Source organism: Lepisosteus oculatus, chromosome 26 (genome assembly GCF_040954835.1).
Source record: "Lepisosteus oculatus isolate fLepOcu1 chromosome 26, fLepOcu1.hap2, whole genome shotgun sequence".
Lineage (NCBI taxonomy): Eukaryota > Metazoa > Chordata > Actinopteri > Semionotiformes > Lepisosteidae > Lepisosteus > Lepisosteus oculatus.
In genome coordinates, this window is record NC_090721.1 from 4238930 (window position 1) to 4260310 (window position 21381).

At 39.8% G+C, this 21381-nt stretch overlaps 3 protein-coding genes across 12 annotated transcripts in view; 1 reads left to right on the top strand and 2 right to left on the bottom strand.

The window, feature by feature from the left end:
* Nucleotides 1–21381, top strand: part of zswim7 (zinc finger, SWIM-type containing 7) — a 54466-nt gene that overhangs the window by 24672 nt on the left and 8413 nt on the right. The window lies entirely within an intron of this gene.
* Nucleotides 2997–16448, bottom strand: adora2b (adenosine A2b receptor). The gene is made up of 3 exons (XM_015367563.2): nucleotides 16226–16448; nucleotides 15431–15948; nucleotides 2997–5552 (listed from the first exon to the last, which is right to left on the bottom strand). Exons 2-3 carry the CDS (start codon nucleotides 15763–15765, stop codon nucleotides 4838–4840), a joined length of 1050 nt encoding a protein of 349 aa, XP_015223049.1. The 5' UTR covers nucleotides 15766–15948; nucleotides 16226–16448; the 3' UTR covers nucleotides 2997–4837.
* Nucleotides 18552–21381, bottom strand: part of specc1 (sperm antigen with calponin homology and coiled-coil domains 1) — an 86885-nt gene continuing 84055 nt past the window's right edge. For 9 of the 10 annotated variants that reach the window (XM_069184540.1, XM_069184538.1, XM_069184541.1 and 6 more), the window contains one exon: nucleotides 18552–19042. In XM_069184540.1, coding sequence (XP_069040641.1) covers nucleotides 18953–19042 — 90 coding nt within the window. In that variant the 3' untranslated portion in view covers nucleotides 18552–18952. The remainder of the gene's footprint in view (nucleotides 19043–21381) is intronic. The other variant, XM_069184539.1, reaches the window with a different exon arrangement.

The following is a 21381-nucleotide window of genomic DNA, read 5'->3' on the forward strand; positions in this document are numbered from 1 at the left end:
ACAGTTACGTATTGAAAAGTTAAATACCACATCACTGCCTTACAAGATACACGATCATAATAGGTCAAACTGTATCTCCCTCAGATACAGAACACTATAAAAATAATTTTGAAGTTATTTTTTCATTTTGAAGTATTCTGTAATGTTTAGTTTAAAGGTATAATATGTTAGTTTTCTCCTTTTTTTAAAAAGAGGCAAAACAGAAACAGTTAACCTTTTATGATGTTACAGTTTCCCCTTCAGAGCAAAATATGAGGAAAGGACATTGAGAAGACCAGCTTTTTTAACTTAAGGCCATGCTTCCTGTGTAGACATTTTTATTTTTTCAAAATTTCAAAACCCTTGTCAAGCCATGATTAATCAGTGACGGATGTTGACTGTGGAAAGCGTGTTTTGTTCATCGATACAGATGGACTTACGTAACTTTCAGTGAGGTAAGAACATACGTAACATGTAACACAGCCCTTTTTCTGTTTTCCTGTGTATGTTGACCTACTGTATTGGTAAATTAAACAAGCTGCAGAACAAGAAGTTTGTTTTTTTCAGCATATTTATGTTCCCCAAAGGTTTCTGTGAAAGTGGTGACTTTATATTTGTGGTGAGCACAAAAACAGTGGCTGTGACATTGAAAGAAACTATTAGACTATGACATATATGACTTTTGACATTTGTTAGCAGAAATAGTTTCATGATATTGTGCAAATGCACTAACGCAGTAATTTCTTCATTACTGAGGGGAATATAGCTGTTAATTGTGGAAGGTGCTGACTGAATGAACAGAATGGGTGAAGGCTTTTTGAGTTCTGATTTTCACCAGATTTCAAGTGATTTTAATCGGTAATGTAATTCATCCAGAAAAATATTTTACACTCATTTTTAGATCTAAGATTTCATTCTATCTGTTCAAATTCAGATCAATGGCTTTTAAATGAACCTTCAAAGAAACGGCTTAAATATAATGTTGGTTAGGCAGTCAGGAGGACTTCAGGGTAGTTTCACATTTTATAAAGCTGTCACTAGCTTCTTAAGATATTTCACAGTCACTGTACATAGTTAAAGCAGATTAATAGTCTACGCACTATGTACATTCACCCTCAACTTCATATCCAAGAAAACAAATCTACAGTGTTTTCACGTGATAATCATTTTCATTGATTTAATTCCTTATTACATAACTTTTAAAGTTCACTTGCACCGAACTACTTAACAAGAATTTCGGCTACCGCCAGTTTAAACTTTTCCGATGGCGTCTTTAAAAATGTAATGCACACGTTAGTTGAAGTATAATTTTAGATTTACTTTTCAGTCTGCAGCAGTATATCCTACTTATGAAACTGACATCTTAAATGCAGAACCTTATCTTTAAGAAAGTATGCACAGCTTCAGATAACGCTTTGCAGCTGGTGTGAAACAACAGCTGTTAATTAGACAACATTCATAATACAGCCATTGTAAAGGAAGCAGTGGGGCAGACCACAACACGTTGCTGCAGTGGAAATTATATAGAAGAACTGGATGAAAACCAGAGAGTCATTAAACAGTTTGTCATTCTCTCACTGCAAGAGCGACCCATTTGCAGAAGCTCTATGGAAATCCTCATTGTTTCGCCTCACGATTTTACAGCTGATGTTTGATTCTCCATATCCTTTGGTGTGCAGCGGTCTGTCTTAATCAATAAATTTGGTGTGCAGTCTTAATCAATAAATCCTTTAAACCCCAGGGATGTCATTCTGTGACGGTGGTGAACACTTGAATGCTGCTATTGCCACAGGTGGAGAATGTCCCTTTGTGTTTCATGGTTTAATCAAATTTCTTGTATCTCATTAATTCACACTGCTGTTTAAAGACATATATGAGTCATATTTCTCAGTGGTACTGTGTGTGGTGTTGCGTGTCATTTTGTTTGAACAGGCGTTTGGGTGAATTAATAATACATGCCACAGGTGTGACAAAAGGCATATGCGTGTTTTAATAACTAAGAGGATGTTTGTGGTGCTTGTTTGCTCTTACATTAATAGTCATTAAGTTGATAGCCAGGAAGATATGGGGATTTTATACCTTTCAATGTTTTGCCTTTTACTCTTTTCCACCCATTGCAGTAGAAGACTGCAATTAATTCTCAGACATAGTACTATTTGATGGTTTAAGCAGCATTTTTTAGCACATTGACCATATCTCTTGTCTTCCTTGTCCAGCTATTGTCAGTGCTTTTACTGTAACCAAATTGTCTGCTGTGGGTGAGGGAGCTTCAGGAACAGACCTCAGTGATTATCCGAATAGAATCTGTGATCCAGACAAATTGATTTACTAAATTTGTTGGGTGAATTACTTCCAGATCTTTTTCAGAGGGAACGGACCAGTTAGAAAACCACAGGGTTCAAGACGTAAGTCACTTTTTACCCTTTTCCTGCTATTGTATTAAATTGCCTGCAAGAGGTGAATAAATGCAGTAATGTCCTCTCTTGCTCAACGGAAGAGTGACGCAGTCCGATGGGTTGTAAGTAACTTTCACCCACACAGAAAGGCAAAAAGGAAGTCTGCCATGCTGTAATAATAATGACATTCAGACCTACTCCGACCTCTCCTCCTGCATAGGCAATTAGAGGCTCCTAGAGAAGGCTGATCAAGACAACAGTGTTGGCTTAAACCACAAGGTTACGGCGCTCCTTTAATTTGAGACCCTTTATAACTAAGCAGAAAGTGGGCAAGGTGCCTCCCAAAGGAGATCTGAGCACAGTGAGCACTTGCTTAGGGATTTCTCATTCCTGGATCTTTGACCCCCACCGGACACTGTTATGGGCTGTGTGGCCTTCTTACAGTCATCGCAGCACCTCGGGCTGTAAAATCTTGGTGTGTAATTCCTTCCCACCCCATTTCTATTTACCACCTGAAGGCTGATGTCTTGACGGTTGTCTTGCTGTAACAGGAGGGTGCGATTCACTTTTTAAAACAAAAGCACTTTTTATGGAACTTGTAAAAACTACAATCTATTCATGTGGATTTAAATTGCATTCATCATTTATTTAAAAAAGACAATAAATTAACATGAAAAACGTATATATATAATATATATATGCATATATACTTGGACAGCTCTGCAGAAATAATTTCTGTGTCCGCAGTGCTGCTGCCTCTTTCAGAAGAGATGGCTCAGAAACTGTGAAGAACTCAGTCGTCTCCGCAGTTTCAGTGCTAAACTGTGCTGCTAGTTACAAGTCCCTGATCAGAGCCACATGCCCTTGTGATTAAAGCAGCAGCATCAGAGGACGATGTTGTTTTCAGGGTGTGGTATTTAAAAGCTTGTTCCTTAAGTAGGCTGGTGAACAAATGCGACAGCCGGGTGATAGGAAGTCCAATGGACTGTTACCCTTGCGTTTCAGCATAGCTTATATGCTGAATATAGTTGTCATCTTTGTGGGTCAGAATACCTCAGTTCACTCTAGTGGTAAATAAGAGCAGCAGCAGCACAACTAGAAGAATGTGGTTTTCCTTTCTCATGCTTTTCATTTAATCTTAGTCATGCCTTTTGTATAAAGAAATGCTTGTTAGGAGCAGTTACTTCTAGTCATGTATAGAGAACAGATGGATTCCATCTATCTGCAAAACAATGTGGCTAATCATGGCAAATCTTACAATTTTCTACATTAAAATGATGTGGGAAAGAATGCTATGTTTATTCAATATTCTTTAAAAATGCATGGATTAACAGTGAGAGTAAAACAATCTCAAGATTTTGTGTGTGAAATCATGGAATTACATTTCGCTTCTTTTTTTAGAATTCAAGATTTTACAGTATATGTACTGTAGACATTTGTTTTTTAAACATGTATAAATTCCAACATTTCAATTGTTACGCCTGCCAGTTACCTGAAACAACCTGTCAGTTCTGTAAAAGTGCTTAATATTTTACATTTTTTAGAATTATTATAAGTGTAGTTAAGCCTTATGAATGTTCTCAGTGTAAATTCTTGGAAATTAGGAAAAATTAACTACAAAAACAATTTTACCATGAGGAAATACCAGCAGTATCTCTTGGTAGACTTACTGTAGGCCACACCTTTAAGGATTTCAAAAGTCTCGAAACAGGGTGCTCATTGCTCCTCAATGGGGAAAAACCTGTGGAATCAATTTGTCATTGTCTAAAATATGTGACAGTGATGCAAACTGTGAACCCTGGATAAAAGAACTGCTGTTTAATGTAGTACGGTATCCTGTACAAGAAGACCAAGACTTTTATTTTCTTCCAGAAAGAGATCATGTCCTCCACATTTGCACAGCAGGTCTTGGATTTTTAACTGGATGATTGAAAGGACATATTCTTCCTTTGTAGTAGGGGTAAAAACAACAAGACGTCAACGCAATAAATATTAAGGCAGGCATAGATGAATCTGAATGTAATTAGTTGTCAGACGGTACAGAGAAGAGTAATTGCCAGCCTGATTCCCTGTGAAAGATGATAACGTTAAGGCTTGGAACTTGGTCCATGAGGGAACACATGGTAGGAGGAACATGTTAAGAGTAAGAACTTGGCAAAACTGTAGTGAATATGTTTTCATTTCACAGTACTGTTCATCCAGTTAAGAGTTCACAAAGTACTGTACCTCCATCTTCAGATCTACACCTAGTACACTATGGTACAAAACAAAGCTACATGCAGCTGTGGTCTCAGATGTTCCTACACTCACTTCATGATGTTACAACACACATCCGAGAATGGCATGTCTAAGATTTTTAACTTACTCAGGAGCTCCTTCTATCTGTAAACGTTTCCTAACTCACTTGGAATGGCGTTTGAAAAAAGTAAGACTGGCCACCACCCCCCCACCTCCCCATACCATTATAGCAAGGGGTCGTCAATCGTTAAGTTTGCACTGAGCTGGTGCTGGTGCCTGTTGCGCATGCTGCTGCTGGATCTCAGATAAAGGTCGTCCTTGTGGCAGAGGATGTGCTTGGAGATTATCTTGCGGAAGGTGTTCCTGAAATCCCGTATCCGGTAGGCGTAAATGATGGGGTTGACCACCGAGTTGGCGTGAGACAGGATGATGGCCAAGTACATGATGATGGTGGGCTTTTGCAGTTCCTTGTAGAACAGCGTGAGGCAGTTCAAGATGTGCACAGGCAGCCAGAAGAGAGCAAATAGGCCCATAATGATGGACAGCGACTTGGCGGCGTTGATCTCCTTCTGCAGGAGCCGCCGGGAGCTCTCGCCGTGGACGCTCTTGAGCTCGATCTGGCGCAGCTGCATGCGGGCCACCATGAAGATCTTGATGTAGATGCCCAGCATGATGAGCAGCGGCAGGAGGACGCAGCCGAAGAAGTTGAAGTAGACCATGTAGCTCATGTCTACCACACTTTCAAAGAAGCAGTCCAGCTGACAGCTCAGACCACTGCTGCTGCTCTCGTTCCTCCGCAGGGAGGCGTTCCCAGAATTCCCACAGACCGAGTCTTTTTTGTTCCACCCCAGGAACGGAGTGAGGCCAATGATGAAGGACAGGATCCATAAAATCGCGATGATCTCTCTGGCTCTCTTGCCGGTTACCAGCTCCTTGTATCTGCAGAGAAACGGCATGGAGTAAAATGTGTCTCAGTCAGCTCGACCTTTCTACAGGTGGAACGCTTTTTTTATGTCCTCAAAGGAAACAGTTAAATGTTGTCTCGTAAATAGTTTCTATTCTCATCCCTTTCACTACTTGCATAAACTGTGAGGTTTGCTTGTGTTAACATGCAGAAACGCAACATATCAGACGAGATGAATCATTCTATCTTTGACCGCCTTTACTTCTCTGTAGTAAAAGTAATTTTTTTAACATTTGTAAAATCAAATCCCCAAATGTAACAGTAACAGTTTCTTAAACTGTTTTTTCAAAAATGTTTTTTCAGGTATTTTAGTTTTTTAGTGTTCCATCTCATCTCTGTAGAAGCATTTATCAGAAATTTAGTCATCTTGATTTGGTACTTATAAAAGCATGACAGTTTTATGTATATAGGAGTTCAGCTTTACTTTCCATGTAGTGATTGATTAAATACTAGAAAAAATATCTGAGCAGAGATGCTTCTACTGAAAACAGGAAGACTAATTTTTGTTTCAGAGAAATGATGTACTGTAGAACAAAGTAGACTGGATGAAGGAACAAAATGTCATAATCTGTGCTATTGTATTTTTACAGATTGTCTTTGGTTAATGCTAACTCACAGTTAAAAAGGTCTCTGACTGTATGTCATTGGTGTCTGCTTCCTCTAAAATACACTGTTATCATCAGTCTTGAAATGTGTGGAATACAGTGCTGAAACAAACTTAGACAAGAACTGCACTGGGACGACCACAGTGAATGTAAAGCACCTGGCAATATAAGCTACCCGACGTTTTAAAACCCCTTTTTATATATAATACTGTCTGAACTCGTACAGATTAATAAATTTAACAGGAATTGAATGCTGTTTAATATTTCACTATGATTGTTGAACTTGAAATATAAACCTTCCGTCTTGTATCCAGCTTAATTTTATTTTCCACCCTTGGGCAATATTCGTGACGTGATAAAGCAGTTCAATAATTTAAATAACTATCGATTTTCAATGTAACAGTTAGAGGAACTAACAGAGGAGGCTGTTCAACTTCATTGATTGGAAAGGCAGCATACGTAATAGAGCTCACTGTTGGGTAATTAAAATATAGCTCTCTGTCAACTAAAAGTTCTCAAATCCAACTGCTGTGTCTGAGTGGCCTTTTCTGAAATTATATCTGTTAATAGCAGCAAATCTAAAATCTTTACCCTTATTTGCTTAAGATCTTACAGTATTCAGTTTAATACTTTCTGCTTCTTATCTTTATTTATTAAATGTGAGTCTATTAAAGGGGTAAAAGACATGGCAGTGTTGCCGAGTGTGTCACTGCAGACTGTATTATAACGTGCACTGCCATGCCCCAAACCCATAAACCACCAACAGACTTGATGTACTGTAGCCATTTCTGATAGACTGAGAAATGTGACCCTGTGTCCATGTTCAGGTCTCTTGCATGACTACTCTACCATAAGGAAGCAGGTCTGATCATCTGTGCAAATAAAATAACTCTACCGTATAGCCCTAAAATCATGGCTGTGTGACCTCTGAGCTGCCCAGGGTGCACTGCAGCGAAAGTCAGGCCCTGTAAATGGTGTTTCCTGAAATAACACTGGAAAGAACCAGACCAGGTCGAGGGCTGGTCCCTAATCGGGTCTAATCCCTGTTCAGCTCATTGGACTGGTCAGCCTCAGCATTTCCCATTTTAAAACAAAGCGTGATTGAAGGAGGAAGTCTGTGCTACGCACATCAACCTCTTCTTTTGGTACTGCACTCTTTTTAAGAAGAAACAAATGTAAAAACTGTAAGGAGAGTAAAACGAAAACAGGTGGCAGTATCCAGGAGACAAATTCATCATGGTTACAAATTCTGGGTAATGACAGTGAGTGTAGGGAGTGTAAAGCCACTGAGCTAATTATGTTCTCTTTGACATTTAGTTTTCACCTTATTTTCACTCATTTTGGCACCTTCTGCCCACTGTGTCTGAAATTAGAACTGCTGGCGTTGTGGCACAAATGTCATGCAGAGGCCAGTGAGCGCCAGGTTGATATGGGTTATAGTTATTATTTTTCTGTTTTCTTGTGTAAAGTATTGGTATTTGAGATATCACTGATAACAACTCCGTCACATCATAGGTAAAAATACTGTAATTGGAAATGTGTCTATATTGGTAATATGTTACAATGGCCTCTTTTGAGTTTTGCTTTGTTTTTTGGTTGTTGCTTTGCTTCTCTGAAACACAACCTCAGCACTACAAGAGATATATCTGGTGCTACTCCTATGTGACCTTTATGTTCTAACCTCAGAGGGTTGTATTATTAATTATTAGTGGTCACATTCAATATTCTTTGTGTGTACCAGAATATTTTGGCTGTATTTACAGAACCACTGCAAGTTTGTGGTCTTATATGATAAACGGCACAGGCCTGGCCAACCAACAGAGCACACCATAATATACCATCTCACCATTATATACAGTATATCATTACACAATATATTACACCATAATCTTCCATCACATCAAAATTTGATTATACCATAGTATCACACCATCATCTACCATTACTTCAGATCACAGCACATGTATGATCTCACCATGTGGCCCTAGCCAGGCAGGTGTGGGTCAGGCACTTCTCTCACTGTGCAGGGCCTTTCTCTTTACAGGCCCGGAAGAGAGCTTTAAGAAAGGAAGAAAGTCAACTTTCAGGGTTTTAGTGTCAGAGAATAGCTTAGCCCCGATACTGACTGAAACGATATTGCCGATCAGCTGATTTGACCACACCAAACTGACTGGCACTGCTGCTCCCTGCCAGATACACAGAGTGACAGTACCATTACCAAACGCGCTCAGACACATGAATACAGCACCATACAAAACAACACTGCGGTCTTCTGCTCTTGTGTTGTAAAAATGACAGTTCTTATACCCGGTGGGAAAAGAAACGTTTTCTGTAATATCTTCGTTGTTGTTATTTATCATGTGTGGTTATTTGAGAAGGTCTTTCGGAAGTAGAAAAGAACTGATTATAGTGTGATTCATAACTAGCAAAACTGTTATCTTGTGAACTTTGCAAAGAGGATGTGTTTCTTATGTTGGAAGGACATTTTTATTTGTTTTATTTCACCACGGAAGTGTGGTTTGCCAAACCCTGAAGGATCTCTTCAGGAAGCTGAACTCTGAGGGGACTAGAGAGGTTCTGTCGGTTGAAAGCTGGGAGACACTGGCGACGCATGATTTATTTGAACCTTGAGACACAAGTGTTGTGATTAGGTTGCAGACACCTTGTGATTTACGGGTTGGGTTTTTGCTTGGACCTGCAGTACCTAAAGTTTCTGCAGTTTTGTTCACACAGCACTTTGCTTTCCCTCGGCTCTCACCATAAATAACACCCTGTTTCGCGAGATCATAGCTGCTGCATTAATGGGCTGTCTGGAGCCCCTGTTTAGGAAGCTCCAAGACGTGAGGAGGCTGTCCTGCCTACTGCAGGGGTTTCTATGGTGATGTCTCACTTGAGCTGTGGTCTGGCAGTTAATCAATGCTGTGGACGGCTCTTTAATGAAGCTGCCGGAATTCTCTCGGTGGCCGATGAAAGGATTGAATGGATTAATCCTGGCATGACGACAGCTGATTGGCATGCCATCTCCAGCTCCTTCGTAATCCCATTTATAACCCAAGTGGTCTGTTTCCGCCTGAACCCCAAACCTTGGCAGCAGACTGGCAAACGAAACCGAAGCCTCTAAAGGTACAGGTCGGCGATGTGCCACCGTTTTCCTCTGCTGGTAAGGTGCAATACCTTGCTGGGATATAGGCAGAAAAAAAATTGGCATGAAAGCACCCAAACAGGCCGACTGGCTGGGCCAAGGGCCGGGTGTTTGTGGGATCGGCTGGAGAGGGGAAGGGCCTGGGAAAAAGGAGGAACGTCCAGAGAGCACAAAGACTGAACTATTATCCCCGGATTCGAATAAACACTCACACTTGGCTGACAGCACCGCAGGAATCAAATGCGCTGAAAACAGTCATGTCTAAAGCAAAGGATTCTGAAAATATGCAAACATAATCAATCCTGATGTTCCATTTTCACAGTTTTTTTCCAGTGGATTAATTTTGCACTGGTACAGCGGTCCAGTAATGTTTGAGGAATTTAAACAGAAGCAGAACACAGAATTTAAAAGCCTAGTTGGCTTAGAACAAGGCAGATGAGCAGGTCAGTTAAGACTGCCTTGTCGAAGTTGTCTGCTTTGAGCAAGTCCAAAATCTTTACCCTGTATTGTAGTGTCACGTATTTCTGCTATGTAAGCAAGTACTATATGTACGGAGATCTTGAAATTATTTAGCACACTTTCTATTGAAATCTCAGGTATATATGTTTTGGTTTTCAGTTGCTGAGTATGAGATGGACATTTGAATATCCTGAGTGGTTCTGTGAGCTGGCATTGTCATGAATGTGGTATCTAGTATGTTCTGCGTATTGACACTTTACTGTAGGTGCTTATTGGAACATCTGGTGTATGTATTTCCTCAGATTCAGCTTACTGTGTCAATAAGATCTTCTTTGGATCCAGCCAACTCTAAACGATTGTGCCCAGTTAAAGAAAAGCAGGCAGGTCTTTTGTGTTCCTGTACAGTAGTAACTCCTCGGTTCTCTTAGTGAACAGAACCCTGACCCACCTGGTCATGACCTACAGACTATTTAGATTGTGCTTTTGGAATAGGCTGAAACTTATCAGGGCATGTAATAAAACCTTCAGATTCAGTTTGCCCAACCTGTCGTATTCATACTGGAGAACACAGGCCATCCATGTTGATTTCATACGCCCCATATTGAAGTCTGTATTTCATTACTTAAGTGTGTAATAAAAGTAAAGCTTGGTCCGGATATTAAATGCACAATCACAGGGTGATTTATGGTGAAAAGCTAATTAAAATGATGAGTTTTAAAACTATTCTGAGCAGTTGGGATATTAAGTTTTGTGCTTTACTCAAATATCTCATTGGACCTTTTTATTTCACCTGTGGCTCTTTGGCCAATGGGAAGACAATTCTCTTAGCTGTTCGATTCCCCAGAGCACAATCAGACTTGGACAAAGACGACATTCAGCGCACAAAACTGTGCATCACTGTTTCAGGTTGTTGTTCTGTTTAAGTACTTAAAGAAATATCAGCTGGTTTTGTTTTCCAAGTTTTAATCAGGCACTAATTGAACAGAATCTCTAAAACCTGCAGGATGCCAGCACTGGAGGGCTAGAAATGCCCTACCTGGCCTACAGTACAGACTATAAATAAATACGATTAAGACAAAGTTGTCCTCGGGCTGGACTGAATGACACAACAGCTGTTGTTAGTCATAGGGGGTTCTAGCCGGTAACAAAATACATAAATCTGCCCGGTTCTGACTTTGTTTCTGTCCTCCTTATCCATCTTTAAGTCTGTGATTGCATTTCTAGAACCACCACATTTTGAAAATTAAATCACTCTTCACGTGTGATAAGAAAACTTTAACGGTTTCATTCTCACGGTCTGAAAGCCGCCATCCCGATAAAAGCTTGTGTCATGAAATTGTCTCACATCATTACACTGAGCAAACCACAGGTAGAGAAATATGAAAGAAGAATGCTGTTTAAAGCTGCAGCAGGCTGTTACACAGCAGCAAATCTCTTTCATGCAGCACAGTGATTGTTCAGCGCTTTACTTGTGTGTGGGGAGAAAGGCTTCATTGAATTGAGTTTAGCCGTTGATCAATTTCTCTGTGTTACCTCAAGAGGCGTTTAAAGGGTAAGTTGTTGTGTAAAAGCTGAGTTTTGGCAGCCCTAAAAACAAAGTGACTGCCCAGTGGCTTTTAACACAGGGACGGGATGTGAGGTTTCATGCTCTATGAAAAGTTCATTCTAAACACAAATGAACATTTCTGCTCCACTCCTAACATGGCGTAATAGATTAAAATTTCTCAGCTACATAACACAATTGCAAACCTGGGAATACACAAATAAAGTACAAAATGATTAAGCATTCACATTGTATTCACATATACGTATTCTTGTATAATTCCCCAAGGTGTTCACATCAGCTATACAGAGACGTAAGTATATGGATCTAGTGAATACCGAGCTTTGTGTCAAGTGAAGTGTACATTTGGCACAGGTGTTCTTAGTCTGTGGCTTGTTGTTTGTGTGGTGAGCACTAGATACTGCCTCATTCAAAGCAAGAAGTGAAACTGAGGTTTTGTTATCTGCTTCCGTGTCACACATAAATGCAAATACTTATTTTTAACAGATCTGATTTGTTTATAGAATAGTCAAGCAGGATCTTGGGGGGGGGGGGCAGAAACTGTTGCTACCTCCAGAGAGAATTTACCATGTCGTTTTTCTTAAATAACTCAGATGTTTCCCTAGTGACTGTGCGTTTCGTTGCAAGTACTCATGTCACTGTCTTAAAATATCCATTCTTCCATGCAGCCATCCATTATCCGAGAAATGCTTATTCCTGGTATGGGTCACTGTAACATAGAGCCTATCCTGTAAATACAGGAGGCAAGGCAGGACTGTAGCCTTGACATGGCAGTTTTCACATTCAGGGACTATTTAGTGATGCCTGCTGTCCTGGCGAGCATGTCTTTGAAGGGTGGGAGGAATTCAGGACCCAGGAGGAGCATGCAGTCTCCACACAGAAGGATTTTGTAAGCCAGATTTGCAGGGCCCTACAGCTGTGAGGCAGGAGAGCTGATTGCAGTGCCACTGTGCTGCACATCTTAACATACATGCTGTACATTCTGTAGGGTGTATTGTGAGAAAACATTTTAAATGGATAAAACAGGCAAAAAGTCACTATTTTTTTAAAGATGCAGAATGTAATGCTCTGATGGTGAGAGAGAAAACTTGTGCACTAGTAACAATAAGGAATGTTAAATGGAAAAGGAAACATTTTACAGTACAACCGCTGAACGTGTCCTTTAGAACCACAGTCCCGCTAGTTTCATAGGTACAGCCACAGGCTTAAGTGGCTAAAGGCCTTGAAACTGTTGAATCAAATAATTTGATCAACTCCTAATTGATTAGAAGGAAGGACAGAAAGCAAACCATCTTCAAAGGGGTTAATCTGGCTGACTTTGTTGAAAGAAACTCTCCTAAATTGACTTACCACTGCTGAAGAGCAGTACAAAGCTAAATACTGTAATCCCATTTTCACAACTTGTGAACAATGTTGCCTGACTGCAGGAGATTGTGAGTGATTGCTGGGTTTCTGCACAGCGCTCGCTGCTCAAGGACCAGCAGTGTCACTCCGTAAAGTGCAGAATGCTGATGGCATGAGGTGTCTGTGGATTTAGAGGTCACTTTTTGACCCCCTCACAGCCAAGGCTGGGCAGTATAAGGATGTCTAAACTTGGTATCATGCGGTCAAGTCTTACAAGTGACCTTGAGGGGTAAGGGAGAGAAGTGTTGTAAGAAATTTTAGTTTTCCCATTAGCAGATGAACAAGTTTGTACTGGAGGTTTTAAAAGCCAGAACATCGTGGCATTCCTGTAATGCAAGGAAGCTCTTTTCATAGAAATACCGATCCATTAATGCTCTTGAGTGTACAGTATATACACCGTACGCTTTGAAAATACACAGGCCAGAACAAGGATTGAAGTTCTAATTATTTTTTGGTGGATCATGTACTTCATGCACTTGTTAGAATAAAAAAGACCTTTTAACTCTCCATTGAACAGATTTTCGTATTCAGCCAAATTAAGCATATTTGCATAACCATCATGCAAATGTTTTAAGTTTGTTTACTGAACTAAGGCTTGACCAAAGACAGAAGACCTTGGTGAAAAACCATTACCTATCACGCTTCATACCTGAACTGTTGCCAGTATGTTTTCACAAATAAGAATACATTACACATTTAGTAAACCAAGATAAAATATTAACCCATAGTGCTAAAAACCAATAGGTGGTGTTATTGAGAGATAAACACCAAGCGCTTTGTCTTGTTAATAGTAACGGTTACACATTCTGCGGTGCAGTCAGAAAAAGAGGGTCGTTTTAAAACTAAAATGGTAATTTTAAAAGTTACACAGTGGTTTTCCGGAGGGGATTGGGGTGCTTGTGAGTTGATCGAATACGCATTTGTTCAGATAATCATCTTGGAATTTGGAAATCGGAGTGCAAGCGTACGATTGAAAGTTCTGAACAGTTGTATGGCGTGTCCTGTATGTCTCATATGCGGGTTTGGCCATAGTTCTTGGTCGAATGTAGTTGTGATTGAGGAAACCAAGGCAATCTGTATTGGCTTTTTCCCTAAACAATTCCCCATGCCTCGATAAGGATTGATAGGATACTCGAGTTACAGTTAAAAGATTGCGTGGACACACGCTGTCATCTACACGTATGAAATGGCAGTTTTCCAGAAAGCCTTGTAACCCATTAACGCTATAACCTCGTCCCTAGCAAATGCATTTCTTTAACTGCACTGTTCTGCAGTGTTCGTGCCTTGTTATAATCCGCATTGCCAGCTGTGAATTCGGATTTATATTTTTATCTAAAGGGGGAAACAGCTGTGGGATGTAGATTTGAGAGGTGCTGGTGCCCGGAGAGGAGCTGTTCTTCCAGAGACCTGTTGCGGCCAATGCGTTTGTATGTCTAAAATCACCGGTATTAACGTTTTTAAATGTATCGACTTGTCTACAGGTATTAATACAGGAGAACTGGGCAAGTGCAGTTCTCTCAGCTTTGATTTTTTTAAAGCTATTACAGCATTATTGCTCGATGCTTTTCTAATAAGGCAAAGCTTGTGATCCGTTCCTGCTTAATTTCCTTGTCTGTTGTAACACGTTGTCCCTCGAAGTGGAATAGATGTATATGACTTCAGCTAAACTAAAAGGAAATTAATATCACAGCTTCCTGACTTGTATCTACGTGACATGTCGCACACTAGTCTGAAATCAAATCAATAGCTAATAACGAGTACACTAGGTATCAGTATTTCAAGGGTATTGGAGGTCTGAAAAAAAGACACTCAGATACGGGTTTTTTATTTTGTGTTTCATTCCTGAGAGGAAGTTAAGACATTTATCTGGTTATATCTAGACTGTAATCCCCAAATTACTTAATCTTTTGAGCTAGCCCTCAGCGCCTTTTCAGTACATTGCTTAACAATTGTACTAGCAACAGCAGATGTCTCGGTGATAGAGCGGCTTTTGAGCATCAGTCATACTAGCAGAGGATACTTTCCAAACGGGTTGTTTAAGAAAGGGAGCTGAACAGGTATCAACAGTTTGTTACCATCGAAAAAAACACAGTTTGAGCCTACATTTAATAATCCTTCAGCACACCATCGAACCCTAACTTAATCACGAGAATATTAGTGTTTTCCTCAATCAACAACTTTCATTTCTTCTTTTTGCTAATTTGTTTGGTTATTTCACAAGGAAATGGTTAGATCACAGTCTCGGGCGGATCCTTATTAGCAAACACTGTTAAAACATTGTAGCCGTAAATTACGATGGATAGTCGTTGTAACAGCTGAAATGACACAGACGTCGGCAGCAGACAACCCGATAGAGCGCCGCCGAGATCTAACTGTCCTGTTGCAGGAGGCTTTGAAGTGGCCAAAATTGTCGCGGGATGTTTCGCATGAAATCAGAATGATGTGTAGCTTGTCGACAGCTTACTAATTCATTCTAGCAGTTTGAAAGTGCAGTCAATGCGCCGAGACCACAGCACAGCAAGCGCGACCCACCACCTGTTTAAATTCGCGTCACCTCAAGCTGCAGGCAGATAGAAAGGACTCTTTTGTAGTTGATTAGCTTTGCGTTAACCTGAACACCCATTCCCCTTAAGAAATAAGGAAGACCTCCAGAAAAGGGGAGAAAATAAATAAACTCACCTGAGCGGTATCTTGACGGCCAGATATCTGTCAATAGCCACAGCCAGGAGGCTAAAAATCGAGCTTTGAGTCAAGATGAGGACAAAACACGCTAGAAACAGGCACCCGTAGAAGTCCGACTTCAGGCCTATGCTGATGGTGACCGCAAACGGGATGGCCAGGCAGCCGACCAGAATATCTGCCACCGCCAGAGACACTAAGAAATAGTTCGTAGCGTTTTTCAGAGTGGAGTTGATGCTGACTGCCCAGCACACCAGAACATTGCCCGAGATGGACAGAAGAGCAATAATCAACTCAGTAACTATGTAGATCACGTCAATACAATGTAAGGTCATGCCAGAGAAGAATCGTTTTGTTCCTTTTAAAAGAAAAACAAAATCACATGGCTTGATGCAAAATTGCCATGTCTCGTGTGGAAATGAAGCAGCTCTGTTCCGTGCGTCCGGAAACCATTGAAAGTGTCATAATCCAGGCAGGGCACATCTTTCGAAAGTTTCATCCATCTGGGTGACAGTCATCTGTTTAGAAAAGAAAAAAAAAGTTTTCTATTGGATCATACACGGTCCTTTGTACGTATTGATATAAACGGATATAAAAAGGCACTTATTAATTGAATTGTTATATACAGTATACATTTTTACTGCTTGAATAATGTTAAAACCCATCGCTTTATACAATAATTTCCTTGTTAACACATTATAATTCGCGTGACTGAGGATGAGAATAAGTTTTAATTCTGCCCATCAGACAGCACGTTCAGTGTGCATTTTAATCGGCGTGAGCAGAGCGTCTCACCTTCGCCGGGAAATTGACCCGTTGTTCTGTCGGGCTCTGTCGGTGAAATGGACGAGTGTCCCGCACCCTAAGCGAACATGTTGCTTCGGCTCGGCACTGTTGCGCGGTCGAGCTGAACACATGGCTTTTCAAGCAGCGAGTCAAACCCCGACCCCACCACGCCCCGCCTCCCCACTGCTGCAGCTGCAGCCCGAGCGCCGAGCATGCGGCTCCAGCACCCGAGAACACGCGTGGCGAGCTTCATCTTTTCACGGCAAAATACGTCCACTACACACCGTGGGAAGAGCTGCGTACGTCCTGATATACAGATAATTTCAGTAAAAAAATGAATTATTGATAGGATGGCTTTTCCTGTGGGGTCGATCTTCAGTCATAACAAAATTAGACGTTTCAAAAGCTGTATCTGATTTAAATGTGGTATTATTTGGGAATTACCGGAGTGTGTGTTCTCTTACTAATTTGTTGGATGTCTTTAATTCATCGCTTTCCTTATGTAATTACTTGATCGATTGAGTAATATTTGGTTCAAATCTTTTATGAAGCTCTTTATCTGTGGTTTGATATGAGAAGGTTATTCTGAAATGTGGTAACTTTACTGTAATTGTTACAAACGTTTCATTCGCCTATTAATCTGTTGGCTGTTTTGTAACTCATGGGGAGGTGCTTTGTGTAAGATTAATGAAGAATAATTGATTGCCAAGTGTGTGGAAGTGCTATCACTTAATCTTTTATTAACCTTAATGGAAAATGGATGTCTAAACTATAAAGTATGAAGTTAGTGAGAGATTAAATTATTACCACGTGAACATTTAAAATGATTGCAGATAACACATACTGTATGGAGAATTCAGTGTCTGAAAAATATCTTGTAGATTCTTTTATTTTGTGCAGTTCTCATATAATTCAAGGCTTATTTAGTGCTAAATGCTAATGCTAACAAAATTGTGCTAATGCACTTTTTAACTAAGATACCTATACATACATTGATTTTTCATTAGATCACCAGACCATGGATTATTTTAAACCAAATGTTTTTTAGTACTCCAGTAGGCAGGACCTGACATTGTGGGTGGTCTTTAAGGGCTTCAAAGCTCTGTTTTGGTGATGACACATAAGTACTGTACAGGGATATTTTTCCTTTGTGAGGGGATTCATGTTGAGGGGAGTCAGTTGGCAGTTTTACCTCTTTGAATTGGATCAATAAAAGTAAAGTCTGTATTCGTCTTACCCAGAAGAAGGAAATGCATTTTCAGATTGTGATACTTTTAGGGAAAGAGGGCAAGGCTGCTGTGAATCCAGCTCAGTTTTCAGCACATTGTGAAGAAACTTATTGAACTGCTGCCATTGTCAAGCAGCTGTGCGAGAACAATATACGATCTCAAGAAACCGAGGAAGTAGGAAATATTATGGTTAAAAATATTACACATCCAAATTCTTTCAATTGATGGTGCAACACCCTACTACCTCACTTTCTGTTCTGTCCAGCTGCTTGAAGAAAAAACAGTACAAACCAGTGCTAAACTCACACAGTACATTATAGATAGATGCTTTAAACAAAACTCAGGAAATAAAGATGTAAAGAGAAATATGTGAAAATGAAGCAGAAGCTAATATTAAAGATGTACAGTATGTTCCTCCAAAGGAATTACCTGGGACTCCAGATTTGCACAGGAAGGCTAAGCAGAGCTGAGGAAACTGAAAAATATTCTTTAAATAAGTTATATTCCTCTGTGTTGTTCTTGTTCCATCTCAACTAAATGTTCAATTCATTTACACTCGGAATCTGAGACACTTCTTTAGACTCACAGCTGTAACAACACATTGCAAATTGCAGGATAAAAAAAGTTGTATAAACAGTTCTTATCATTGATCCCACTATTGAACTCTTTGTGAGCTTCCAATTATAACTACATGTTTACATCATTCATTTTATATTGAAACTGTTCTTTTTCCTGTGGCTGTTCAGAAAAAAAATTATGCTAAGTTACTAGTCTTGATAGTCTGTTTCTCAGTTAACTAACTTTAACAGAAATAAGGACGGGTGCTGTGAATTCCGAGAGACCAGACGAAGGGTTTAGTATTTTTAATTCTTATAAATACTGATCCAGTGGTTTGGGCCTTGGATAACCTTATCCTGCTGAAAATGAGCCACAGGGAACTCTGTCTCATGTGATTATGTCTGGAGTCCGTAAACAGGCCTCTGGCATGGAGGAAAACATGCAGTCTGGTCCCAAAAGAACCATCTATATTAATACTGTAACTAGAGAGATTGGCTTAAAATTCTCTTCCTAAAGTAATGGTAGAAAGAACTGAAGCAGACAAAGAGGGATGTTATTTGTTTTAATATTTAGAATTCTATAACAGTACCACTTGTTATAAATAAATAGGTTTCCTATGGCACACAGCTGCAAGTTAGTGTTCAAACACTGGAAACACCAGGATTACATTTCCATAAAGTCATGTGAGTTATAATTACAATTGTAAAGATGAAAACAGTTGAAACCTACTCTTAGTCCTGCACAACAAGTCGCCATTATTGTTAGATCTTGGGTGCACAAAATATTACCCTGAACTCCAAGCAAATTCAGTTCTTCAAGAAAAGATTTCACAAGACGAAGAGTTAATGGTGTACTTGAGTTTGCTCTAAAAGGCAGTGACAAAAGCTTTGCCTTGTAGGAAAGTGCTGCTGTGTCTGTGCACTTCACTTCCTGATGCAGGCTGGTCTTCTCAGGTCTCGAAATACTTATATATCTGCGCCACGTACTGCATGACACTCTGCCAGTCCGGTCGATCTGTGTGCATCATCTCGTTAATGTCCTGCACAGATTGAAAGACAAAGTGGTGAGAGCATTGTATTCATAGAACCAGAGCACAACATTTAATCGGTTTCATGTCTCAGAGAAAACTGAAAGCAAAGTCACAGTGATTACATTTGTTGAAAGGACAATAAAACCACTGTGCTCTTAGAGGTATGTAAGAATTCTGGTCCTAAACAGTAGTGTTAACTCAGAACCATTCTCACTGGCACACCTCATTCCAACTCCTTAAATTCAAAAGTCACAAATTAAATTGTGAGTGGAAGATCATTAGTAAACATGATGCAGAATAAGGCAGAGAGAAGTGAATGATATTGCGAAGAACAGTGTATCTGCTCTGCAGAGGCTTAGCAGTAGCTGAGTTGGTGTTTATTATATATAACACTTATATTTTATAAAATTATAAAACTCATTTTTAATAAGACATAACATTTTGAGTTTTTCTAAAAGTGCTTCTAAATAAAATGATTGATAATTATGCCAAGTCAGTGCCAAGTGCGGAAGATGTAGTAGACAAATAGATGAATAAAGAATAACTAATCTTTACAAGGGATAAAGGTTTTAAACCAGAAATCTGGAACAACCTTATAATCCTCTTACTAAGGACCTTAAGCTTAGAGAGCTACTGGTGCTGCATGCGTGAGAAATCACCCAGTACTACAGTCTATGGATTACAACAGGCAGAGTTGGTACGTGTCACTCCTGGGCTGCCCTGGATCCATTTGTACCTACAGGGGGTTTGTGTTTAGACAGAGCTGTGTGTGCATTTCAATTCTTATTCTGACTGGAATGCCTGATACATTGTGAATGCATTATCTCGGTAGCCTGATTCTGTAAAGGATTAAGGTAAGGGAAGAACATATACCATTATGTTGAACCATAGTGTAGTTTGGAAAAAAACATGAATATTTCTTCCAAGTCCAGATCAAGACCTGTTGAAATTTGCATTGTGCATCAGTATCTTCTTAAAAGTTAGTGAATGATTAACACTGCAAAGGCTTTTCCTCAAGATTATGCTGATTACAGAGCAGAACCTCTTTCTTTGTAATGTGTTGATAGACTTAGAAATGTTATCGTGTCCCCCCCATCAGCTAGTACTGGGGTTTCTTGATTTGTCAGTCCCGTTTTAAAGGTTGGAAGAGGAGAAAGATCTCCTAAGGGTCAGTGATATGGCTGGGCAGTGAAACCTGAGAGCCTAACACCAGCAATATCAGGTTCACACCCCCGATCCCCAGCTCCTGCAACTCGCCGATCAATTTCTTTTTAAACCATGTAATTGGCATTTCTAAAGAACAAAAACAAGGGAGAATGTGTTAATGATTTTCATAGTGGTAACAGCCCTTGAATGACCAAATGGATTTTGTTAGCTATTGACTATGTAATGTACAGATCAATAACTGTGCCAAGGAGATTAAGCTCCCACCATTTTTTTATACTGAATAACAAATATTGTCTGATGGAGATGCTTTACAGTATGGAGCACACTGATGTCTGGGCTCTTGTTTCAAATGAGCCATATATTAACATTATTTAATTTAAGAGCAAAAATTAAGTCACAGCTGTGTCGGTAATGTGTTTACTGGGAGTTACTGATAAAGAGCCTAATCCTTTAGAAACACTTTTCTTAGCATAATCTAGTAGCAGAGGTGATGTTTTCTGTATCACACTCAGTATTGCAAATGAACAGTAGGACTCTGGGTAATGACTTGCTCTCACAGTCTGAAATGCTTTTACTGTTATGACAAAAGAAAAAGAGGTCTGACTATTATATTGTAAGGTGAATTGCAAGAAAAAGAAAAGCTCTAAAGCAGCTGAAAAATGTAAAGTGAACACCACAACGATCAAAACAGGTGTTGTACATGATGAATGTGCCCAGTGTCTTTTCTGAATTCTTTGCACAGGATGATGTGCAGTAAATCACCAGGAGGAGTGTAGCCTTTATTTAAGATGTCGTACTCAAAACGCACCATGCATCAGGATCAAGTCCACAGCAGCATCAATAACACCATCACAATCAAATCGGACACCTAACTGACATGAGACATGAACTATAATGGCAGGCTGGAGACTGATGATGTTCTGTGCTAAAAATGTTATTATTGCTATCACCGCCTCCTAGAGGTCATGTGACACTTTGCTGCACTGCACACGAAAGGTCACGTGACCTCCACAGCATCCCAGAAGGTCCTTGTTCTCCTTAAATGCATTTTCTAAGGATGCTGACAGCCTTTTGATAAAAAAAAAACAATGTTAAAAAAACCTATTTATGCTGTATACTTATACTGATGTGCAAAATAAAGTGTATTCCTGGGGCCTTCCCAGTGGATCAACCAGTAAAGG